The following is a 24865-nucleotide window of genomic DNA, read 5'->3' on the forward strand; positions in this document are numbered from 1 at the left end:
GAAAGGATGGCAACATGAGCAATAGTGCCAGGCATCTTGTCTGTGGATTTCATTGTTATAATACTGAATCTTAAAAGAATACAAATTAATCTTAATTGTTTATTTTGTTAGATATGTGAAAAAGATTTCAAAAATGTATACCTTTAGCACAGCAAAAGGAATGACCGGACACTGAGTCATTTTTAGTTTTCATGTACACAAGCAGTTTCCTCCTTTTTATATTCTTCTAATACCTAATCTATTAGAAGGTACACAGTCATATTTAGCAATGTACTTCATTCCAGTCATATTCAAATAAGTATGAAGTAAACAGCAAGAAAAATGAATTAAAAGCATTTTAATTAGCAGTTTAGTAATCATAAGATCCCTGTTTGGCGCTCTGTAGAGCACTGCATCCTGAATGCAGCTTGAGCAGACTTTTCTGTAATTGCTCTGCATTATGTATTAGTACTGCTCCACAGTACCATTAATTTTTTTTATTACATAAATATTACTTACCAACTATATTGTTATTACTCAGCAATTTATAAATTGCAAAAAGATGATAATTCCAGGAATTAGGATTACCATTTTCCTTGTCTGATTCTAGGCTGTTCCCCATCTACATCAAGCAATCATCTGCATTTCCTGACAGTATGATAGGCATGGTTTGAACATCAGTGTTCAAATTGTAGGTCAACAGCTTTTGATTTTTGGACATCTTTGAGATTTTGTTCAACTTTTCAACCTGTTTGTGGTGTTGTACTTAATACACTATCTGAAATGTTTGGTCACTGACTTTTCACTCCAAATATTTCCTGCCTTTGGTGCACGAGTGGGCACATACAGCATTTTTCTGCTCTCTGACAAGATAACTGACATTTTTTAATTAAAGAACAGACAACGAGCAGTCTTGCTCACTAGCAAATATTTTGTTCATACATAGGAAAAACAGATTGTCCAACACAGGAACATTTGTGAATATCACAAAGAAAGAGCTAGTAACAGTTGAAGCAAAATACTTGCTGGGAATCTGAAGATCTGAAGTCTTTTGTACAATCAACCATCTCTCCTTCAAAGTCACAGCATGCATTTCTTCTTACTTTTTTCTTATTTATTTCTTTCTTCAAGTAAGTCAAGGGACTTACTTGGTGTAACGTAAAAAGATACGGTAGGATTTTTCAAAAGGATAGGACAATGTCATGTCTGCTGAACAGATTTATAGTTATACAGATAATTTTAATGATAAGGATTGTGTGTCTGATGGTTTGGGATATAAATTGCTTTCTGCAGGGGTGAGGAAGTCATTCACCTCATTTCCTGTGCAAAATTGAATTTGTCAAGGCATATTATGGGGCTTTTTATTGGACGGCTGAAAAAAGGAGTTAAAATTTGCCTTCTTCTGAAACATTAGGCTACATAGCCAGCCTAATTAAGTATGACAAATTCCAGTTAATGAAATTACAGTAATATTAAACAATGCTGCTCCGCATGTAATAGATTACTGACACTTTCACCAATATCACTTGTAGCAGAGTAATATGTTAAGAGAAAGTCGTCTAAGTTCATGAAGACTGCAACTGTTTGAATAACATGAAACTTCAATACTACAGGCTGACCATAGCACATATATGAAATTTCTTTGATCGCTGGTAACCATCGAACTAAGCAAGGTTTTATGCCAATATTTCTATAAGTCTATGTCATAGCTGCATTTCATTGCCCTCATGACAACCCTGTTTCTTCCCCTCCTTTACTAGTACAAGCAGGACACAGACCTTCTAAAAATTACTGTGAAGGATTTGGAATTTCCATGCAGCAAATGTCAGATGACATTGCCTGTAAATTTGGCAGGCACCCAAACCACATAACAGGCTAACGTGAGTCCCATAAAGAGTGCAAATGATGTTTGTGCATGTTCGGTAAAGCAGAAAGTTACAAAAGAATCAGCTTCAGCAGAATGTTTTTCCTAGTGATCAGAATTAGAGAGTGAAAATTGTCTTACTAGAAAAGGAAAGAGGAAGCACTAGTATGAGGGATTTTTTTTTTTTTTAATTATCACATTTATTTATTTTTTTGGACACGAAAAAAAAAAAAGGAGAAGAGAATCCTTTTGAAACTTCATGTCTGTGTGACAGAAAATGAACTTATCCATACATGCATATAAACAGATACAAAACTCTTCTCTTCTGGAAAATTCATTCCAAACCAATGACTGGATTTCATTAGAAAATGAAGGAAAAAATAGAGAAATTCACACTCTGAATAAAGCACTGCCTAGACATTATTTGTAATATCTTTCCACTGAGCACTGCTAATTGGTTGATCTGAGGTGCTGAGCTTGCACCTTCATCAGGTCCTGAAGAGTCAAATGAAAAAAAGCAGTTTCTATTTTAATTCCTGTTCTAGTTGCAGAGTATAATGGGATTATTCTACAGGCAGAAGAATCTCTAGCATCAAATAAGAGTCTTTAAAAATGAAAGCAACTTTTGACTTTCTGAATATATCCAGATGGCTAGCAGATAAAGCAATGGCACTAAAATAAAAGATGCATATTTTGAAATAGATGATCTGGTTAAAAATTATTCCTTGATTTCAATGGGCAAGACCTTACATTCAACAGATCTTCAATGTCTTTCTAATGCCAGGGAGTTCATTATATCAGGACAGCATTTGGAAAAGAATATGCTCTGTTGTTCTGAAATAGATGCAGACTAAATGCAGGGACATCAATTGAATTACCCTGCTTTTACAGCAGTGTAATTGTTAGCAAAATCTGGCTTCTTGTTTCTAGATAGCATTTTAGTATTCCATGAGTATAACAGATAAGACAGTCTGCTATACTTCAGCTACTATACAATTTTTTTCATTAGAGTCTCAATGACCTCCCCTAAAAATGATTTGATTGATTTGTATTCCACAGGGTGCTCATTACAGCTACTGTTAGTGCACAAAATCCCATGAACATAAAAAATTACCCTAAAAATGGCAATTTCAAGCTTTCATTATAAGGTCTTTTTCACAGGTTGAAGTCAGTCAAGCAGTAAGTAATTAAGACAATTTACTGTAGCATGACTGTATGCATTTCACCATATATTCCCACAAGAAAAGCCATGGGAGACATCTACATTAGAATTTTCTTATTAAGCTTTCTTTTGTTTTTGTACTACTTTGGAGAAGGGAGATGCAGGGAACATGGGACAACTACACAGTCTGAACATTGCCCAAGTATTTTACACTGCCAGCTGCTTTGCTTTTGTGTTGATGCCTTAGCAGTATCAGAGTATCACCAGTATCACTTACAGCTGGTAATCCTGTTTACCAAAAGCCAAATAAAATTACTTCAGTCCAGGGTTGTGTTAATTGCTCCTGGAGACTCCAGAGGGTACGGTTACAGAGACCTGCCTTGGTATTGGTTTTATTTTGTTGACCATCACCTGCCCTCACTGCTCACAGATGTCTGGACTCCTGCAGAGTGGTCTGTACAGATATGGCATTCTCTTCATGTGCAATAAAGAGAATTAGATAATGCCACAGTTTCATTTCATTATAGTCACCAAACAAGTGACTCATATGGTCTCAAAAGAGAGAAGAAATCTAGAGAACATACTAAATGTTGCATTAACCACTACTGAGGTCTGTAAAGACTACACACATTCCAGAAATATGTTGATTTGTAATTAGCACAAAGCAGATGGGAAATCATGCTGTCTCCCCAGGAAGTTAATGCAAACTAGATACAGTATTTATACGTTGTTGAGACTACTCTGCTAAAATGTGTTTTAAATAAATAACAGAACTGGAATTATCTTGACATTTTAGTTAAAAATAGGTAAGACCAAATATTGAATTTGAAATTAGCTTCAAGTTTATGCTGAAAAGAGGTCGGCAGTTTTCTATATTCACAAATGATCATTCTTGCATTTAAATCCTATTTAATTTTTACAACATGTTCTGTAAAGGCTTTAAATCTATATTTTTATTTTCCACCTTTTAAGACTACTGAACCTGCTGTTCCCCACTCCAGACCTTGAATGTAATTAATGAAAGATTCATTCTGAATGTGATTGTTACTTTCCTACCATATATATCACAGCTTGTATACCTTACTCATATGATTGGATAATCAGAGAATTGCAATTCATTCAAAAGGAATTTGGGCTAATGTTAAAAGTTACTTTGAGATAATCATATGAAGACAGATACGTGCAAATGTCTTCTGGGAATTTAAGAGAAATATAAATCTCCTCTGATACAGGAATATAAAAAAAAGTTTTAACGTAATTTATTCTAATAGGTGGTGAACTTTGTGACTGATATATGAATAATCTCCATCCTGTGACCAGAATAATCTAGAACAGTTTCACTAGCTTCATGAAACTGCATATTTAGTTTCATGAACTGCATATTATATACAATTATTTCTATCTAACAGATTATTTCAAAGAGAATGATCAGAATGATCCTGAACCCTCAGGGGACAACAACAGATATTATCAATCTATTAAGAAACACTTTGAGGAGAAAAAAAGTGGCTCGTCATCCTTTGTGTCCTCCATTGAAGATGAGCAAAAACCCCTGTTCACTGGAATAGCTGACTACCCATCTGTAACAGAGAAAACCACAGAGGTGGACTTTGAAGAAATGGTTCATGCAACAGAAGAAATTCTTATCGACAAAAGAAGCAATTCTTGCAAAGGTAATATAATTGGTGCAATTTTCTAGAGTTTGAGTAGACGTCTTATTTGGCTTGATTATCAAAAATAATTTTCTTAATGGTTCTAATGCTTCTTTACATAATAGTTACTTTTGTGTTTTCCAAAAGATTAACATGAAAAACTATTTTAGATCAAAAATATTATTTCCCAAGAGGATTGCTATAGTTTGATACAATGGCTGTGGGACCAGATTACAGAACCTCCCAAAGGTTCATGTATTCATCTTGTAACTGACTTACCATAGAAAATAATTTTAAACAAAATCTTCAAAATTGTCAACTAGTACTAGACCTCACTAAGTGCTCATGAATGAAAACTACATTCAGAGCAGTAAAGAGTACTTCCAAAGGAGTTTGACGTTCTTGAGTTGGGTGACAGCACAAAATCCTACATAAGGGTTAAATAAATCTAGAGATGGTCATGCATGCACACCAAAAAAATAATTGTTTTCAGATAATTATTACCATTCTCCGCATTGACAATGCACAACCAAAATTCAGTGAAAGAAATTCATAATAGCCTGAAGGAATTCTATCCCATTTGGCTGTACATGTTGGTTCAAAAGAATGCTATCACATCACAGAACAAATCCTGACTTCCTTAAGTAAAATATAAGAACAAATAGTTGGCCATTTGTATATGACAAATGATCAAAAATTATTAAGCAATCTAAGTTAATTTTATATAAAATTACACCTAATATACTAAAATGCTAATTGTCTTAGTGATGTGAAGGGAAATTAATGAAAAGCTCCAGATTAATATACAGCTATAGTGTTATTGAAAGTTTGCTTGTGATTATTTCAGTCTGAAGGAAAGAATTACATATTTACCTCCCTTCTAAGTTTCTTTCCGTTTAAGGCAATTTAACCATTTAACTTTATTTAAGCAATTTAACCAATAAACTTTAAGCTTGTAAATTATAAAATTAAAGTATCCTAATGATTGAGCAGGCCAAACAGTATTTGTTTTTCTTTTTAAAGGTATGAATATGTGAAGCCTGTTCTTCACAAGTTAGGACTATAGGACTATATAAATGTGCACCTCATAAACTTGTTGCATACATACTGATATTTGAAAGCTTACCTTTTCTCAAACAGTAGCCAGAAACGTGTCCTTGTAGCTATAGCAATGTTTTCCAAGACAGCCTATTGCAGATTTTAATTGAGCTAAATTTAGCATGTATATAGGTTACATGTTTTGATTAAGACACATTTTGTACTTTAGCATTTCTGATAACATGTGTGGAAGCTTGTTACCCTTCTTGCAACCTTCATAAAATCTTCAATAAAACAAAACAAGGTCAGCTTTGATTGATGTATGTTTTAAACTGTTATTCCTACTCTTATAAGAGATTGGTTATATAGTACAATAAAAGTAGTTATAAATATAATAAAATTTTGAAATAAACACTAACTATATGTATGCATCTTTATAAGGCTACCATAGTATATGTAGATTAATATAAATGCACCTGTATATGATACATATTTACTGTAACTGATACATATTTAGTTATCTTTAGTTTTGTTTTAAGCTTTTGTTTTAAGCTTCATTCCTTACTGTTGATAAACAGAAAGACAACTAATAATAATTAGTTGATATCAGATAATGAGGACAAAAACTTCATAAACAACTTTTCATAATCCTGAAAACTATGATTAAAACATATGCCTCCTTTGAGGAGATCTGATAATTTTTCCATAGCTGCTCATCTAAATACTGCAGAAAGATGCTATTTCTATTCTCACTCAGTCATTATTTAGGCCATAAGATTGGTTCATTAACTGTTCAGATGAACCAAGTTACACATGTATTGATCTAGTTCTCAGTCTAGAATTCTTCAAGCCATAGAAGACCACAGCTGGTTATAGAGTTGTAACTGCTGTTCAGTTTTTCTGAGGATATGGGTGTATGTGGAAGTATCTGAAAATATGCTTAGAACAGTACGATTCTGTATCCCACAAGAGATGTCAAGAGTCTTTCTTATAGGGTATGAACTAATTTTATAATTTGAGTGCCAAATCACTTGCTTTGTCACAAATTTAATGTTTAACAGTCTACAAATACATATTCTGAGACAAAAACTATCTGTGATTTCCCTGGGATAATCAAAAGCATTGGAAAATACGAGATTTTACTGAATGATTTACTGTGTAAAATAGCCGACAATTTGGTTTTGCAGGCCATTAAAAAGCAGTGAAATGTAAGGCCTATAATTTTACTTTCTAGTCCTGAAAATCTGTGAAAATCTGAAAATCTACTTAAAAGTAATTCCACTGGATTTACAACATCCACAACCACAGTTGAAAAATTTACCCCTGAATTTGTTGTAGCTTGTTCCATTCACTTTGCTGAGAGCTTTCCAGCTTCCTTGGACACTGCAAATTGTGCCATGTGCGCCCACTAAATCCAAATTACATGCTTCTCTGACATTGTTTTCCTCTTTCTGTTGGCTTAAGTGGGCTGAGAACCTGAATAGGTTTCTGTGTAGCCAAGATGAAATCTCTTTCCCCTTCCTTCTGTTCAGTGCATAAAATCAGTTACAGGTCATGCCACATGAAATCCAAACACTCTCTACAGCTCCAGGAAACCTTCTACCACCTGCTAAACAAAGAGCAGATAATGCAGTAAGCACCTCTCTGATTAAAAAGAGGAGAAAGTCTCTTCCTCCTTTTGGAATCATGTAGTAAGAGCTCCCCTTCCTGACTAAATCTACTTGAAATACTAAATCTGAGCAGGAAATCTTTTCCTTTTTTTTTTTTTTTTTTTTTTCCCCTATTTCTTTACTTAGATAACACTGCTTAAAGATGTGTTTGAAAAGGATTAGCTAATAGCATTTAGACAAAACTCTCACATGTCACCCACACTGTTGTTTTTTTTTCTCTTTTCTTTGAAACATGTCTCTGGCTTCTATGGTTGCTTAGAAAAAAATCACGAGTGAGAAATGAATGTAACCTATGCAGAGTTATCAGCATGCAGTGCCAAAAGAAGTGTTAGGAGAAGCTCTGAGCAAACCATTAAGGGACTACTGAGACGTGTGGGATTCACATCCAACTGCTCATACGACTGAAGCTACTGCCTTATAAGCAGTCAAGGTTCTTCTCTAGCTGTACATTGAAGCACCAGTCCGAGCCCAATAAGAACTTTAAATGTATTCTATATCTTCACATGGTTAAATAATTACAAATATGAACCTAACGGGAGTTGTACTGGACAAGTATTAAAGTTTCAACAGCCTTTTTTTTCCAGAGCAGAGGAGAATCTGAGTGGTACTAAGCAATTTTTGACTGTTTATGTGACAACAGATTGAATCAAAGTAACAAAGACAGAGGATGGGAAGTAGTATATGTAGAGAAAGCACTGTTCGTCCTAAATAAACCCCACCTGTAGGGTCTGCAAAGCTCACAGCAAGATCTTCATTCTATATCAAATAAGGGTATGTACAACTAATATATCCCACAATAAATAATTTTTTTAACATTTCACCAGTTTGGTGAGCAGGAAAAAAAGCCTGAAACTGGGAATGTAAACTAATTAATAAATGCACAGAGATGTAAATTAAGCAAAGAAGAAGGGAAAATAGCTCAAACCAGAAAACTAAGCAGGCGTGCATAGTAAGTTGCAGTGTTTGAAAACAGAGACCTAAAATATGGGAGGGACAAGAGGGATGGAATTTGCATACAACAAGTATAGGCTGGGACCTGGAACAGTCATCGTCATTTTTTTATCTGTACTTCAAAAATATTTTTTATTTTTTTTTATCATGAACCTTCATTTAGTATTACAAGTGACCTATGACTGACCTAGAAATGCAGAATATTTCGTTCTTTTAGGAGTCACAGATTATTAAACAAAATGAACTGGCACCTTTCACACCACAGTACTTTAAGAGTCTCTGAAACATGCTTTACACACCAATGTAAGGGTTGGGTTGGAGAAAAGTGATGCTAAAACTACATCAACAAAAATCAATTTCCTTTTGAAAATAATAACCAGTATCCCTTTGCAAGCATTATGAGCTGCATTAGATGGCCTCTGTCTCAGAGAAAATGTATCACACTTCATTTACCTTGTTAAGAGAAGCAGTGTTACAATTACTAGTAAGAAAGGCAGCTAGCAGAGGTCTCTAGGGGAGACATTCCAATGCACTGTAATGTATATCAAATGCTGTAAATGCAACACACCAAGTTCTCCTTTTAAACCAAAAAGCTAAATAGTAAATACATTTCACATTCAAGGGCAAGAGAAGAGGTTCTAGCCAGGTCTCTGAAACACACAAATAAATTCAAGTAAATAATTTAGGGTTAGCTTAGAACAAACACTTCTAATTTCAATGAAAAATGAATTGTTAAAAATCTTGAGAAAACTGGGGGTTCACTGGTAAAATAATAGAAAGAAAACTAATGAAATAGGATGCATTTGTTTATCTACAGCTTCAAAGTATTAGCATGTCGCTATCTTTATGTTAAAAATATAAAATTTTTGGATGTGTCCACTATTATCTTTCCTTAAACAGTGGTAAGGAACAAAGACAATTCAGGCAAATTGTCACCATACCAAATTGACTTCCAAGGTTTGGGAAACACTGGTAAGTGGAATGTTTGATGAGTGCCAATCCTTTCTAACAGCATGTATATAAATCTATACTTTTTTATGGGTTTTGTTTTCATCAGATATTGCTGATAAAAGAAACTGGGAGGAGAACATCAGGGAGTACCAGGACTCCCCGAGTCAGTCAGCATTACCCCATGTTACATGGGGCATCTGCGATACTGAAAGTGACTATGTATATGGGGACGTGGAGAATCGATTAGATTTACTTCAAGAACAACTCAACAGGTAAAAACAGAGATATGATAAAAATATATTTGTGAAAGGGTACATAATTTAATGGATACAAATGATACCACAGGAGGAATAAATTTGCTCAGAAAGTTTCCAGAATCATTTATGTCTTTGGAAGTTCAAAAGTACAAAAATATGTGGGATGGGAATATCACTTTGTTGTCCATATAAATTCATAGGAATTCATAAAATCACCTAAATTCAACCTTTTAGATTCTTGGAAAAAAATGGGAATGATAAGTAAAAAATTTTTAAATTGCTGCCAGAATAATGTCACTTACCTCTAGGTACCTGCATTAGTGACTCTGAATTGCCATGCTGAAGAATCTTTCTCCTCAACTAACAGGCAGCCTAAGAGTCCAACTTTTTAACCAAGAAACCTTAATGAGGCACCTAAACTTGCTAAATGTAAATCTCAGCTGGAATGCCTTTTCTTCAGCATTGATTCCTAAGATTTTCACATGTCCACAAAACAGCAATTTTCAACATCTTCAGTATCTGAAGCATTTTTTTCTTTCCTGAAGTCCAAAGTAAACCAACTGCTTTCCTTAAAAAGAGAGCATTTACATTACAGGCAAGCTTCATTTTAGGTGCATTAACTTCTTTTGCAACTGCCTCTATAATAAGTAAGATATGGAAGTATGCAAAGGCAAAATACGTAACACCCATTACAACAGAAAATTGACATTTTCTTCATCAGAATACATTATTACCTCACTTAATAAAATGCCTCTTCTTTCTTCTCTCTTATCTTTAATATATTGCTCTTTCTCGGCAGCTAAGCAGCATAGTTTATAGCATATTAAAAATACAGTTACAGAACTTTGATCCATCACACACTATAGTTTACCTGGTAATTTCACTTAATTTTAAATTGCCTTATGCTCAGGTCTTTAGCTTCTTTATTATTTCCAATATTTTTCCATGACAAGTACTATGACACACACTCAGCCCCAATTGTGCTTTAGTAGTCTTCATTGGCATTCTGTGCTGTATATTTTAGCAATCAGTTTAAAGCCAGGTTAATGGTATAGTGCTTCTTTCATCTACTATAAGCCAATCAAAACACAGTATTTTTCTTTTCTGAATACTATAGAGTACATTAAAAAGACATTTTTAACTTGCAAGCCTAAATTGCTGTAATTTCTAATTGCAGTAGTCAAGTAATCCAAGGAACTGTAAATGTCACATAGCCAAATATCTGCATGTTCCCTATTAACAGTGGGAATTAACAGTCTTTCAGTTACATCTCCTGAAATCTTAAGCTCTTAAAACTGAAATAATATCTCAAGTTTACCCACAGTTTCACCAAAATCTTACATAAGTTCCCAATATTTTGCAGTGAGAGAATACCATTGTTATTGATAAACTAAGATTTAAATTGTTGTGAATTTTATTAAATCATTTTATACTTTAACTCTTTACATGTTTTTAAAGCTTTTCATGCTTTCAGGATTTGGGGCCTTGCTGGATTTTCTATGAATGTAACAGACAATATTCTGTCTGGCTTATGTCAGATCAGACCTGCTGGGGGGTCACATTTTCCTGTCCTTTTCCATGTCAAGCTCAGCATGCTAGTCAAATTGTTAAATGGACATAGAAGGCTGGAAAGCCACTGTAGCAGGACTATGACCCTAGCACTATCTCCGTTTTTCACCTTTTAGCCATTGGATTTCATGGAGACTCTAGGCCAAGTGCCTAAAGTTCTCATGCCTTTTCCTTTGGGTGGCATGACATGGACCTTTTTTAAAATTCTAAAGAAAGGAGGGAGAAGATATACATGCCATAATGAAAAGATGAATAAACAGTGCCAGATGTACTCTTTGATTTGAAGTACTAGGAAATCCCTATCAAGTGCTGACAAAGAAGTGAGCCATTTCAGAATTAATTCAAAGCAAAAGACAATTGCTGATACAAGTCCAATGCTAAATCCCTTTTAATCAACTGAGATAGTAAACCTCAAGTTTAGCAGACAGAAGCTCTCTGGATGGTGTCATGCTGCTGCTGAAGTATTTTCCCCTGTGGCATCAGCATCATGCTTGTGTGAGATCAGCATATTTTCAAGTAGCAAGCAACCCAAGAAGGCAAATAGCGCGTGAACTGACTAACCTCAGGGTTTGGGCCTTTCATTATAGCAGCTGATGCCACAAAGCCTGCTTCTCCCAATAAAAAAAAGAAACAGCATCCTAAATACCTAAATCCTCTGGGCATACTTTTCAGATTAATTTCATAGATGCATTTATAAATAAGTGACACAGGTGATGGACTACTTCAATATTAAAAAAAAAAATCCTGGTAAACACAAAGATCTGTCAGCAGCAGGATCAATTCTGCTGCTGTAGGGAGCCTAAGTAGTAACATTCACAACACTAAAGGCTGCTGACAAAGATTTGCTTATTCTGTCAGAGGATGAGTTGCAATACAGAAGGCTGTATATCTGCATCACAGTCCATCATAGCATGTCTGTAGCCTTCTAGGAACTGGGGAGGAACAACACGCATTCCTTATTGCTGAACTTGTCAATGATATTGGTAAGACCATTTGAAAATCAATTCAGTGCTATGCAATTGTAAGTATGAACATAAGCAGCTTAAATGTTTCAGAAGTCATATAACAATTTATGAAAATTGGAAAAAAGAAAAAAGCTACCGAGTTTGAACATAAGAAACATAGAAATTAATTCTATGGTTTGTATAAATTTTCACAGTAAAGAAACCTGGTCAGTTGTTGTGTTGTTTGTGTTTTTTAAGGATATTTTCTTGAAAGTATCTTTCATTTTTTAAGTGTGGAAGAACATGAATGTAGTTTTCTGCTTATTTTGGTGCATTCTATTAGCATTGGCATGTCAAAATTAATTGACAGATCCACCAGAACAAGAGTCCCACCCTAAGCCAGTACAAATTAATTTAGTTTCAATGAAGAGAGTACAGTTATTCCTCTTGATTTCAACTAAAGAACTGTTCCCCCTGTGTTACTGTTTGTTGCAAAAATAAAGGACAGTAATGAGCTCATTCTGCAAAGGAAAGGGAGAGCTAGCAAGCTTTGGAAGGGCTCAGTACTCCCTCTTCTGTTCTTTCCTACTTAAGGCATGGTCATGTCATAAAAAGCAATAGTTTGCTTTATTAATAAGCTGCAAGTCCTTCTTGAATGCATCTGTAACCCATATTTTAAAACATACCCATTCCTGACCACATATTAACTGATTTTATGTAACTTCTCTAGGCTTGAATCCCAGATGACTGCTGATATCCAAACCATCCTGCAGCTTCTGCAAAGGCAGTCAACGCTCATTCCACCTGCCTATAGCATGGTGACTGCAGGGGCAGAGTATCAGCAGCCAGCAATTCGGTTTACACAAACGCTTCATCCTGTAGCATCAATTAAAACAGACAGAAGTTTCAGTCCTTCATCTCAGGTATGTACACATTTAAAAAAATCAAGAGCCTTGCTAATCTTGTTAGCTTATGATGGAAGAAATACATACTAATCTAATTGCTTGTTCATTAAAGAATGTGAAATTCTTATTCTGATCCAGCACCTCTGCAGTGGACTTTGATACCGTATTTTCAGAGGCCACGTTTTCTGTGAGGGTTTTAGAGATTCATAAAGTGATCTTATAATCAGACCAATTTACTTAATTACCATGCATTTCACAAAAACAAGCAGAAACAACAAATATTATATGCAAGTGCTAGCACAAATGCTCTCCTAGCATCAGACCTGCCTGTGCAGGAGCATCTGTTATAGGTCCAGTTCTTGAAGTCCTGAGAAACACCATAACTGTTTTCATGAAGGCAGAGGCCAGAGAAGTCCAGCTGAGGCAGTAGGGTGGTTATATACATATAGAAGCATGAGGGGAGAAAAAATCTTATGTACAATCCCTTGCCACTGCTGAAAATACAAAGCTGCTGCATACCTGCATTTTCCAATACATGTTTTCCACCCCAATTCTGTTCAGACAGAATTTTATTTTCCAAATTTGTTTGGCATTTCTTGAATTTAACAGTTTGAACAGAGACGTGGCATGTTATTTGCAGATACACTGCAGCATGCAATTAGTAAATCCAGCGTGCTTGGATGTGCCAGATTCCTCATGCATATGCTGAAACACATACAGGCACAGTAAGTCCAATCATCCAGAAAGCATCAGTTCACATGCATAAAGATTATCAGGGCAGCAAGCATGCATGTAGCAGTTTTCAGAAGCATTTACCCACCATGTATGCACCTACACAAAAAATACGTATCTGTCAGAACAGAAATCTAGCAACCCTCTAGAAACAAACATCAGCAGGCACACTGCACACTTTGCACAGATTCTGAGTTTAAAAGTGAAGAACTGAGTGCTGAGACGAATCCAAATGGTTTTAGTGTTTGGATTGAAGCAATTCCAGAGGTGCAGCCTGAAACTACAAATTCAGGAATATTGAAATCCACTCTTAGACTAGGCCTCAAGAGTATTTAGTCCTTCAGAAAGGATATATACTTGTTTCTTGATGTCACATGAGCATGACAGAGAAGGGGACAAAACTCCCAGATTCTATAACTAATCAACAGAATTGCATTCACTTACATTAAAGCAAATGCAGTACCATGTAAAAAATATTTCAGCACACTGCTTAATTGTCAAACATGGTTTTCCAACAATCTGATTGTGCTCATTTTGAGGAGAAATAAGAGACTAGAAGAGACTGATACAATTATTGCCATCTTATTTCTTCTCTTTTCCAGTGTCCTGAATTTCTAGACCTTGAAAAATCGAAACTTAAATCCAAAGAATCCCTCTCAAGTGGAGTGCATCTTAACACTGCCTCAGAAGACAACCTGGCTTCTTTTTTAGATCAAGAACGTGACCAGTCTGTAGAGCATCCCCCACAGCGTTGTAAAACTTATCTCCAGCCAGTTAGGCACCCTTCCTTGCCAGAATCTTCACTAAGCACTGTAGGAATCTTGAGTCTTCATAGGCATGTTTCCGATCCTGGTCTTCCTGGGAAATAATACTTTTATACTATTACTTCACATAAAAATGTAAGTGCTTTTAATGGCTGTTTTTCCTTTTTTGTATTTAAATCCTCTATACTTGACTCAGGGGCTACAAGGAATATACCATTATATGCAAAAGTACTGTATATTTTCCTAAATCTGAAGCTTGTAAGGTAAAGTTGAGCAGTTCTGATGTAAATATATATACATACACACACACTAACTGTATGTTCTAAACGTAAAACTGCCAGCATTCTCAAGGCACCTTATATTTTTATTTATTTTTTAAATAACATGCATGTCCTGAAATTACAGTTTACGTTGCATGGAGATGACTATTTACTGCTGTCATGGAAACAGTATTTTATTGTGGATATGTTTTCAGAACAAATAGGAGACCAATAACAATAATTCACACAGAAAAAACTCCAACCTGACCAATCTAAAATTCAAGTAAAATCTTCTGCTCACTTTTGAAAATTGGATTATCTTTCTTGTAGTGAGCTTTTTACTATAAGCGGCAATGATTCTGCATCTAAAGAAAGAACAAATAATGTAACCAAGTCTTCTGGGTTCAAAACAATTAGGACATAGAAACCAGCCTCCTTCCAAAACAATTAAAGCAACACGGCGGTACTTTAACAATACAGAAAAACAGCCATGTGCTGGAAGGTATCACCATAAATTGCATCCACAAAAACATACATATTAATTGAATAGTTTGTTTCCAGTATTATTATTTTTTTAATTCACATCAAAGAAGATAGCTATCATGAGCAGGCAGGTACTCTTCATGTGTCACACAAACATAATCAAATGCAATAAATCTAATTTCTATATAATACAGAAGACTGTGTTCCTTTTGTTCAATACAAATTATTAACAACCTGTATAATTAAAAAATACTTAAGTTCTTGGTTTATAATTATAAGGGTGGTTGTTTGCAGTTCTCTTTTTACTGACTGGCCCCTCTACAATGATCCTAGATAGGGTATAGCTGTATGTGGACACACATACCACACACACATTCCTGGATGTGTGCATGTGTGTATATTATATATGTACATTATGTACATGTGTGTACGTGTGTGTATGTTTATATACAAACATATACACAAGTGTGTGTATATACCTACACTTACATGTAGGAGTATAGATATAGTTATATATATGTATATATGTAAGATCACTCCGAGGAACAATTGTAAACTTTCTTATTACAAAAGAAGTAAGTTTAGCTTGTGTCCAAAGCTGACTACATTAGAATAAAATGATTTAAGGTCTGTAGGCTTTAAATACAGTATGTACTGTATATGCATAATGCTTTGTGAATACTTAGATTTAATTTTATTAAAATATTATTCTGCTTCAAATGCTGTGTTTATTTTAGAAGGAACTGATCTTTTTATTACTGTTTTTAAATATTAAAAAATGTTCACATGATTTTGTAATCTTAAAGCTTTACTATGAAATTCCTCTAGGAAGAGAACTGAATTCAAAAAAGAACGTAACCCAGTTAGTGGGTGAGCAGTGAAATTCTAAACTAAAAATCCCGCTGCTCTAAACCAGCGTGGAGTAATTCTATAGTGGTTGACTGGTTGACCCTCAAATTAAGAGTTACCTACATTATGTGTTAGGGTCAGAATAATACGTAAGACACTTAGTCATTCACAGTCAATAAACACAAGGTGGCTCCATCTTCTCTCATTTAAAATTAGTGTCAAAATACCAAGCAACACTCTGCTTTATCTTTGCATATAAAGATACCAAAATAAATTAACTAAATATCTCTAAGTTAAGAGAACCCAATCCTTCTCATACGTGATCAAATTGTCTTCTGCCTCACATTGGTTGACTGTTGATAGCTGCATATCTTACGACATGCTGACTGCTCTTACTTCTACTGCAATGACGGGAGTTATGCACTTTTTAGTGCCTTTAGTGCAGGATCAGATCTTACATAATAGCATCACTGGGCCAGCTAGAATCTCTGCCTGCATATACTCCATTAAAAGAGGAGTGCTGAATAACAAAGTCAAATAGCGCTTTTTTTTTTCCTTCAATAGCAAGCATTAGCAACAACTGCTGTATCTCAGTCTAGTAGCTAATACTAACATCCATTACAAAGAACAAGTTAGCATATTGTCTAAAGAAGTATTTGTGGTTGTGCCACATTTAAAGGGTCTGGAATATTAAAAATAAAATGAATGAAAAGAGTATAATGTATGAACATTACTAAATCCGTTTTGCCCAGTTTCATCATTTGGAATTTCATATTTATGCCAAGAGACTGAGCAAAACTGGGGAAGGAGAAGATGGGGAAGAGGAAAAGCAACAACTGCCACAATTGTTCCAAGTGAAAGAAAAGCTCCATCCTTGTATTGGCTTAAAAAGGCTTTGTTCCTTTCCTTCTCTTTGTCTGTGTTTATCCAAAAGGAAAATCTGAAATGGGGGCAACTAAGGGAGACTTTGCAAAGTTACAGAAATTCTAAGTTCCCTAGATATCTGGCAACAAGTGAAGAAACAAAACATAGATGACAACTCAATTTGCGGTAGTCTATCTGTCCCTTCCTTGCCAAAGACAGACCTGCCTTCTCAGATACCTTCTTTTCTTGTTTAAGTACAGTGAAATAAATGAAGACCCACTGCTTCAAGCCTTTTTCTTCTAGAGACAGGTACAAACCACTGTTTTTAGAAATAGGAACAGCAAAAAACATTTTTTATTTTTATCTTTTCTGGGCAGGGCTCCCTTTAAATGCAGTCCATTTCTAACTAGGTAGAAATTGCTCTGTGTTACCCAAATAAAGCTAGGAATAACACAAGGCTTGCATACCCATGCATCAATACACAGCTATTCTAACATATCCATAGCATCTTTCAAAAATTTAGGAGATTTTGGTATTGCTTATGCTTGAGCCTAAGAAGACTTATCTTGGCTATTTACATTTAAAACGTGTTGGTAAAAATACATAATACATTATAACCCACAGATGCAGAGTAATATCCTGATAATTCATGAATAGCTATTGTACTGAAATATCAAAGTAATCAGGACAATCACTCCAACTGCAAGAGTTATCATTCAGGCTATACATACCCTGCGCTACATCTGCTGCAGAATAATGAACTTGCTTGTAGAAACCTGCTGCCAAATTCCTCTTGTACTATCCTCAATCAAGTCCAGATTAGTTCTATTCAAGTCAAAGAGGTAGCTGCCCTTTACTTCTTAAAAAGCAGAGCTTCCAGATTCAGTATGAGTTAACTAACAATGTTGTACTAAGAGCATTACAGTGACTGACAAAGCAAGAAGTACTAATCTGGTGCCTATCTCCATTAAGAAGACCAAGCGCAAAGTTAATTAAAATAGGTCTGATAAGGAAAGGCCTGTATGCCAAGTCTGCTGTAAGTACTGACTACTCGTTTGCATTTTCTGTTTTACTATTTTTTATTGATAGTAATTTGAGACTTTGTTCCAACCTGCATCATTACTTGCAGCTACTCCAAATGGTTGCAATCATATGTTTACCAAAGTTTCCCAAGTTGCCTTTCTTTCTCCTCTTTTCGCATGCAGGAAAAGAAAATGCAAACTCCATGTTCCTTATCTGTTTACTTCTCTTACCTCATTATCACTAATGCAAAGCCCACTAAGAATATAGGTGGATGAAATTCTGTTATCTGTAGTATCTAGCAGCTGTGCACAAATACCAAGGAACATAGTCTCACTTTCAAATTTAACATGCTTCAAATGTAAACATCTAATGAAAATACTAATTTTAAACTGTAAAATTGCTTCAGACCTGAAACAGACTTGGTATGCAGCCATTGACATAAATAAATTTTAAGTAGCCCCTTACCTACTTTAGATAAGAGCATGCATAATGTCCTTTCTATGTGATTACTCTGAACCTAGAGTTCCCTTAAGTTGGAATGGTAACGTACTCATGTCATACAGCAGTCAATGCATCACACATACTACATCTCCTCCGTGCATCAATTTTTTTCTAAGCTTGAAAAGAAGACTATTATAGAACTTAACCAATAAATAGCTTAACAGGAGAAAAATAAACACAATCCACAGATAGATCACCTATGCAAGTCATCACCATGCTCAGTTTTATCAACGATACTAAAGGAGCATGTCCCGAACCTTGTAATTGCATGAAGGCATCACTATGGCAAGCTTACTTTCTCTCATTGTATATCTGTGTATGAGTAGTAGATGGAAATGCATTATTAATGAGGAAACATTTTTCTTCATCTAGCTACTTGTATTTTTTTTTTTTTAATGCCCACTTGGGAAGTTTTGATTATTAATGAATACAGAATGTAGCTATTCTCTTTGGAATGGAAATTAGATGGACCAAATTAAAGTCTCCTGCTGGATGGATTTGCCCCTTTTATGTATTATTTACATTTTCTATACTGAAACTTCATGATATTGTAAAGCTGAAAATACAAAAAAGTTGGAAAATTTAATCTAGATAAATACTTCACTATTATGAACTGTGGCAAATCCTGTTTGTATAACAGGTTTTTATATAATACAGTTAATATAAGTTTTATTTTGCTTTCAGAAAAGATTTCCTGGAAAAATGTTTACTGTACAAATAAAAGCACTTGTATACTGCACATATTCAGTATTTTATATCACCATAAAATATATTTGCAAGAAGTCTAAATATGCACAAATAAACGTATTACACTTATTTCAGTCATGAGCAACAGAATGTGAATATTTCATTTATGACTGACTTGAATTTAATTACTACAATGCAAGCACCACTAACAGGGATCCAAAAGTTTGAATACATTTCAGTGTCAAAACTATAATTCAAAAAATAGTTCAATATTTAATATACTTATAACACCATGGGAATAAACATAAAAGCACAGATTACACACAACACCTCTCACTGGCTTGAAGCACACAAAATAAAAGCACAAGATTAGACCTCTTCAAAAATTCCTGTGTACATAGTAAACTACATGTAGCATATTGAACTCCATCCTCAAGTAAAACTATAAGGTATGTCCCTCTAACTCCACTGGTTGAGGAATTCAAAATCTAAAATAACACCCAGTTACAAAATCTGGGTAATGAAGTTCACAATTTTTATTCCATTTAAGGCCACATTTTCACAAATTACATTGATAGAAAGTGTTGTTGAAATACCTATCTTCACATCAGACACTTATGTTTCCTGAGACAGTTTCTTTTAGAGAATTTACAGTGAAACATGGAGTGGGTTTACCATGCTTTATCATGTAAGGCCTACTCAGTGATTTTACTGATCTAGATGAAGAGTCACTGAAATATTTTGAGATAAGCTGAACTCTTAAAAAAAAATTCCTTGGGGAAAAGCCTGAGGTGGGATTAAAATACAATCAGCTGGAGGCAATTCCAGCTGTATTCAAATAGTATTATCTCAGCTTGCATCACAGGGTGGGGGAACAAAAAAAAAAAAAAAAAAAAAAAGCAGGAGGAGTAGGCAAGTTTTACCTAAAATACCCTTGAGCAAGCAAGCTAGCTACCATGCATGGCCTACATTTACATGATCTTAAGTTTTCGCTTTTCCAAATACAGGGTATTTACATTACATTACATTAGCCTACTAGGGAACCAACTGAAATTAATACCTTAGAGAAGCCTCCTTGAGATTATGATTTAATTTTGAATGGTGACAGAACTAGATGAGGTATAAAAGCTCAGTCTTCTTTTTACCTCCCACTTTTTACTTCAAAAGGCAGTCAGCAAGACAGTGGTGGTAATCTCCCCAGCACTGAGCTATACCTGCCTGCCTGCCACAGCAAAATGCTCACTATCTTCCCAGAATAGATTCCATTGATTATCTATCTCTGTAGTTCTTCAGCATCTAATTCTCCATGCTCTAGAACAAATGCACACATTCATCACAGTTGACAACTCTCATTTAACTTGCAAAAGATATCAGTGATTATTAATGCATTACATTATCTGTAATGATAACGAAACATTCTTACACTGTTTAACAAGACACTGTAACCAAAGAACAACTGATCTGAATCAGAAACAGTAAGCAGAACTTTCATCTTAAATATTGATGGCAGTGAACAGGTAAGCATGTAATTAAACATTCAAATATGTATTATTGAATATAAACATATTCAAATATTATATATTAATAAATATAATGACAAGGCTACCCCTAAGAAAAAAAGAATTTTCAGCGAGCCCACATCTTAAGTAGATTTTGGAAAAACACTAATTTCTGACTCATATGAAGCTTTAAGCATGGTTATCTAGAACACAACTTAAACTTTCCAGTATTATACCTTTCACTAAACTATTTCATTTTTTGAAAAATGAAGAGAAAGTCAAAGATCTAAAAGCTCACCAATTTTGGTGAACTTGCTCCATGAAAAGGTCTGTTATGCCCTGCTCCCTTCCCCTCCAAAGATTTTGTACCTAATTTTCCACCCTTCTCACACAGTCTTTTCAAAATTGTGAAAAAATAAGCCACATTGATGAAGACAGGCAGACCCACACAAATTCCTCGGCCACATTATCTCATTTGTACCAAGAATAATTTGCTTACACAATGCACGTCATGAAGGAGTACAGAAATCATCTTCCTTTTGAAGAAAGCAAAATACGCTATTTGCAATGGTTAATACAAAGCCAGATTTCATCACTGCAGTGATAAAGTAGGATTAATAGTATTCTGTGATACCCAGAGAAACGTTATGCTCTTCATTTACACTTTCCTTAACTCCAATGAAAAATTAGATGCTCATTGTAGATCCTCCCATATTCAAACCATGTTATAAAGTCTCCATAGGGACAGGCCTCTCTCAGATATATGACATATTTCTATAGGTCTGTTACTTCACCAGTCACTGGCAATGGAAGCAAGCCACTCCTAAGAAGACAACAAATCAACACATTGTTTTTCATGTTACACAGAGTAAAACAACCATACCTGAGAGTCACAACACCCTAACAAAGAACATGTCTTCAGTCAGAGATTCCTCTTGGCCTCAGAAATACTTTAAGACACTTTAGAAAGCTGAGTGCATACATACACATATATACATATATAAACACTGAAAACTATTCACTGAACTAGTTGGATTAAGGCAAGTCCTTGGGAAAACAGAAAGGAAAGAGGCTTGGTTTTGGCCCCAAGTGTTGAGTTACTCCTTAGTGCAGCTGCAAATGGTTCCTGTGGATCACATGAAGAAGGACCTTTATTATATTTCAAAAGCAGCCTCAGATCTACGCTTCTGAGAAAAACAAAGCCCTCACTGCCACTAGTACAACCAGTGCCAGTTTTCTAAGAGTAAATTTCAGATGTAGCACTTCATAACATGAGATGCTTGGATCCCTAAATACACAGCATTACTATTAAAATATTAAATTTTAACTAACAATGACAAAGGAGACACATACAAAGGCCTGGTTTATTTGAGCAGTCTGGAAGCTGCTAAGCACCAGTGTCAGGAAAGCTAAGTGACAAGGCCCTATAGCAACTGTGTTTAGGCTGAGCAGCTAAATAACACAGAAAAAAATATTTATTCTTCTTTCTTATGTTGTAGCCACAAGTACCCTTCTTCAGCTCTCTTATTGCTCAAGGACATGTAATGCAAACAGCATCCAAGCCTTTCACGTTTGTTTGTGCTATAATGGACGCTGTGAAGTGCTTTCCCAAACACTACAACTCCTTTTCAGACGTACTATCCACCCTTCCTAAAACTCTCTTTTTAAAAAAGAGTTTCGTGCCCACTGCCCATGCCGGGCACACGAAGCCACAACGCTGCTGCAGCCCCTCTGCGGAGCTAGGGCTGCCCTAGTCCCCAAGCAGCGCCGAAGGGCAACAAAACGGAACGGCGAGCAAAGCTCTCCCAAGACCAAAGGCGAGGAGCCGCCGCGCGCGCGAGGTCTTTCTTAGGCTGATCGGGACCCAAGGCGCAGCAGCGCCAGCACCGAGCTCCCTCCTTCCTCACGAAAACACTCGCAGCGGGCCCGCCCACCGCCATCTCGGCCACTGCTGTTGGCCGCTACGCGCCTGCGCGGTGCCACCGGGGCGGTGAGGAGGGGCGCGGCGCGTTGCGGCCGCCTCAGCGGGGCGGGGAAGGGGCTGTGCTGTTTGTGCTCGTGATTTAATCGTAGACTCATGGAATGGCCTGGGCTGAAAAGGTACTTAAAGATCATCTAGCTTCAACCCCACTACTCTGGGCAGGGTTGCTAACCACTAGAGCAGGCTGCCCAGCGCCTCATCTAGACTGGCCTTGAATGCCTTCAGGGATGGAGCATCCACGACCTCTCTGGGCAACCTGTTCTAGTGCCTCACCACCCTCCAAATGAAAAACCTTCTCCTACTTACCAACCTATATCTCCCCTGTTTTAGTTTAAAACTATTCCCCCTTGTCCTATCAACAGACATAAACAGGAGTTCCTCCTCCTGTACATATGCCCCCTTCAAGTACTAGAAGGCCACAATGAGGTCTCCCCAGAGCCTTCTCCAAGCTAAACAAGTCCAGTTCCCTCAACCTTTCTTCATAGAGAGGTGCTCCAGCCTTCTGAGGATTAAGCTTTGCCGTGAGGCTGCACCCCTGGCTGTGGGTTAGGTTTCCCACTGGGCTGGGAGCTGCCCATGGCGCTCTACTGGAGGCTGTGGTTATCAGCCCCATGGCTGGTATCAGCCCACTTTGGAAGGGACAGAGGGCTCGGCAATGGCCAAGGCAGGCAGGAGTGCAAGCATCCAGCTAGGGGACAGCAGAAGAGCAGATCAGCCATTACTTGTTCAGCCTAGCAGCAGGAATGACATCAAGTAATGTTGGTCTTTTTGTCCCTCTAAATCCAAATAAGTTCCCTTCTGATGTCTGCAAACTCCTTGAGCCTGTAAAGCACTGTTCTGGTATAAATACACAGGGCCTTATTTGTCGCTGCTATGTATGCAACATGTGAAACAAAACCCTGGCCTGTCATCTAAAAAAAGTAATGACAGCAGAAGAAGTACAGGGGGCAGAAAGCAAAGTGACTTTCTCCAAAAGTCTTTCAGATGAAACTTGCGTAAAGCAGTAACCAAAAATAATGAAGAGTGAAACTTGAGAGAAGCAGAAGGGACAGCAAGCAGTAAAACGAAAGTAAAACAAACTGGGAAACAGAAACTAAGGGAGCAAGATGAGTATACAACAATATAAGCAAGAATTAAAACTCTATGTGTCTTCAAAGATGGGCAACAAAGCTGATGAAGGGTCTAGAGAATGAGTCTTGTGGGAGCAGCTGAGGGAGCTGGGGTTGTTAAGCTTGGAGAAGAAAAGGCTTAGGGGAGACCTCATTGTACTTTATACATGTAATTACCTTAAGGGAGGTTGTGATGAGGTGGGGATCGGGCTCTTCTCCCATGCACCAAGTGATAAGATGAGGGTAAATGACCTCAAGTTGCGCTGGGGAGGTTTTATGTCAGATATTAGGAGAAATTTCTTTACTGAAAGGTTTGTGCAGCATTGGAACAGGCTGCCCAGGGAAGTGATTGAGTCACCATCCCTGGTGGTATTCAAGAAACATGTAGATGTAGAATTTAGTAGCATGGTTTAGTGGTGGACTTTAGTACTAGGCTAAAGGTTGGACTTGATAATCTTAGAGGTCTTTTCCAATCTGAGTATCTGGAACATGTCTAATTGAACGTGTTCTACAGTATCACTGGATACTCGAGAGAGCATCAAAATCAATGTGAAGTAATTACAGGCATCATTTTGCTTTGAATCAGACCTATAGGGCAAGGATTCCCAAAGTCTTGAATAACTATTGCTTGTACCAAAATAAATGAATGAATAAATAAAAATCATCAGTGAAAAGATACCCAAAACCTCTAATTTTGCCTGGTTGGGGGCACTGGCAGAATTTGAATCACAGATTAAATGCCTTCATTTGAGTAGGATACAGTTCACAGCAACAAATTACTACTGGGTGGGGCAAGAGAAGCAGGCAGACAAACCTGTCCTGCTGGGCTGCACCCATAGCGCCTGCAGGAGCTCATCCTGTTCTGGAGTTCGGGTTTTGGGGTCCGCCTGGAGGACAAAGACCCAGAGACAGAATAAGATCAGATACACGGGTTTTGTAAAGTGAAGTGTCGTTCACAAGCTTAAGGAGTTATAATCGAGTCTGAGTTGTGCAGAAGGGACTAACCCCTCTGCACAGTGCAGGCAGACCACTCCAATCGCCTGGGGTCCCCACTTCCTCAGCGTCTAGCGCCTCCCGTGGTGTGAGCCTGGAAAGGCACAGCTGCACAAATCGGCCGCAGCACTAGAAACCCCCGTCTGGAAAGCGAAATCTCGGCCTTTAAACCCACGGT

The 24865-nt window shown here is 36.5% G+C and overlaps 1 protein-coding gene across 7 annotated transcripts in view; it reads left to right on the forward strand.

Annotated features, from left to right (window-relative positions):
• The window catches only part of KCNH7 (potassium voltage-gated channel subfamily H member 7), a 220038-nt gene extending 204664 nt beyond the window's left edge, over positions 1–15374 (forward strand). For all 7 annotated transcript variants that reach the window (XM_032189879.1, XM_032189881.1, XM_032189876.1 and 4 more), the window contains 4 exons: positions 4415–4678; positions 9374–9539; positions 12768–12960; positions 14277–15374. In XM_032189879.1, coding sequence (XP_032045770.1) covers positions 4415–4678; positions 9374–9539; positions 12768–12960; positions 14277–14543 — 890 coding nt within the window. In that variant the 3' untranslated portion in view covers positions 14544–15374. The remainder of the gene's footprint in view (positions 1–4414; positions 4679–9373; positions 9540–12767; positions 12961–14276) is intronic.
• The last annotated feature ends 9491 nt before the right edge of the window (positions 15375–24865 follow it).

Source organism: Aythya fuligula, chromosome 6, assembly GCF_009819795.1.
Source record: "Aythya fuligula isolate bAytFul2 chromosome 6, bAytFul2.pri, whole genome shotgun sequence".
In the NCBI taxonomy this organism is placed as follows: Eukaryota; Metazoa; Chordata; class Aves; order Anseriformes; family Anatidae; genus Aythya; species Aythya fuligula.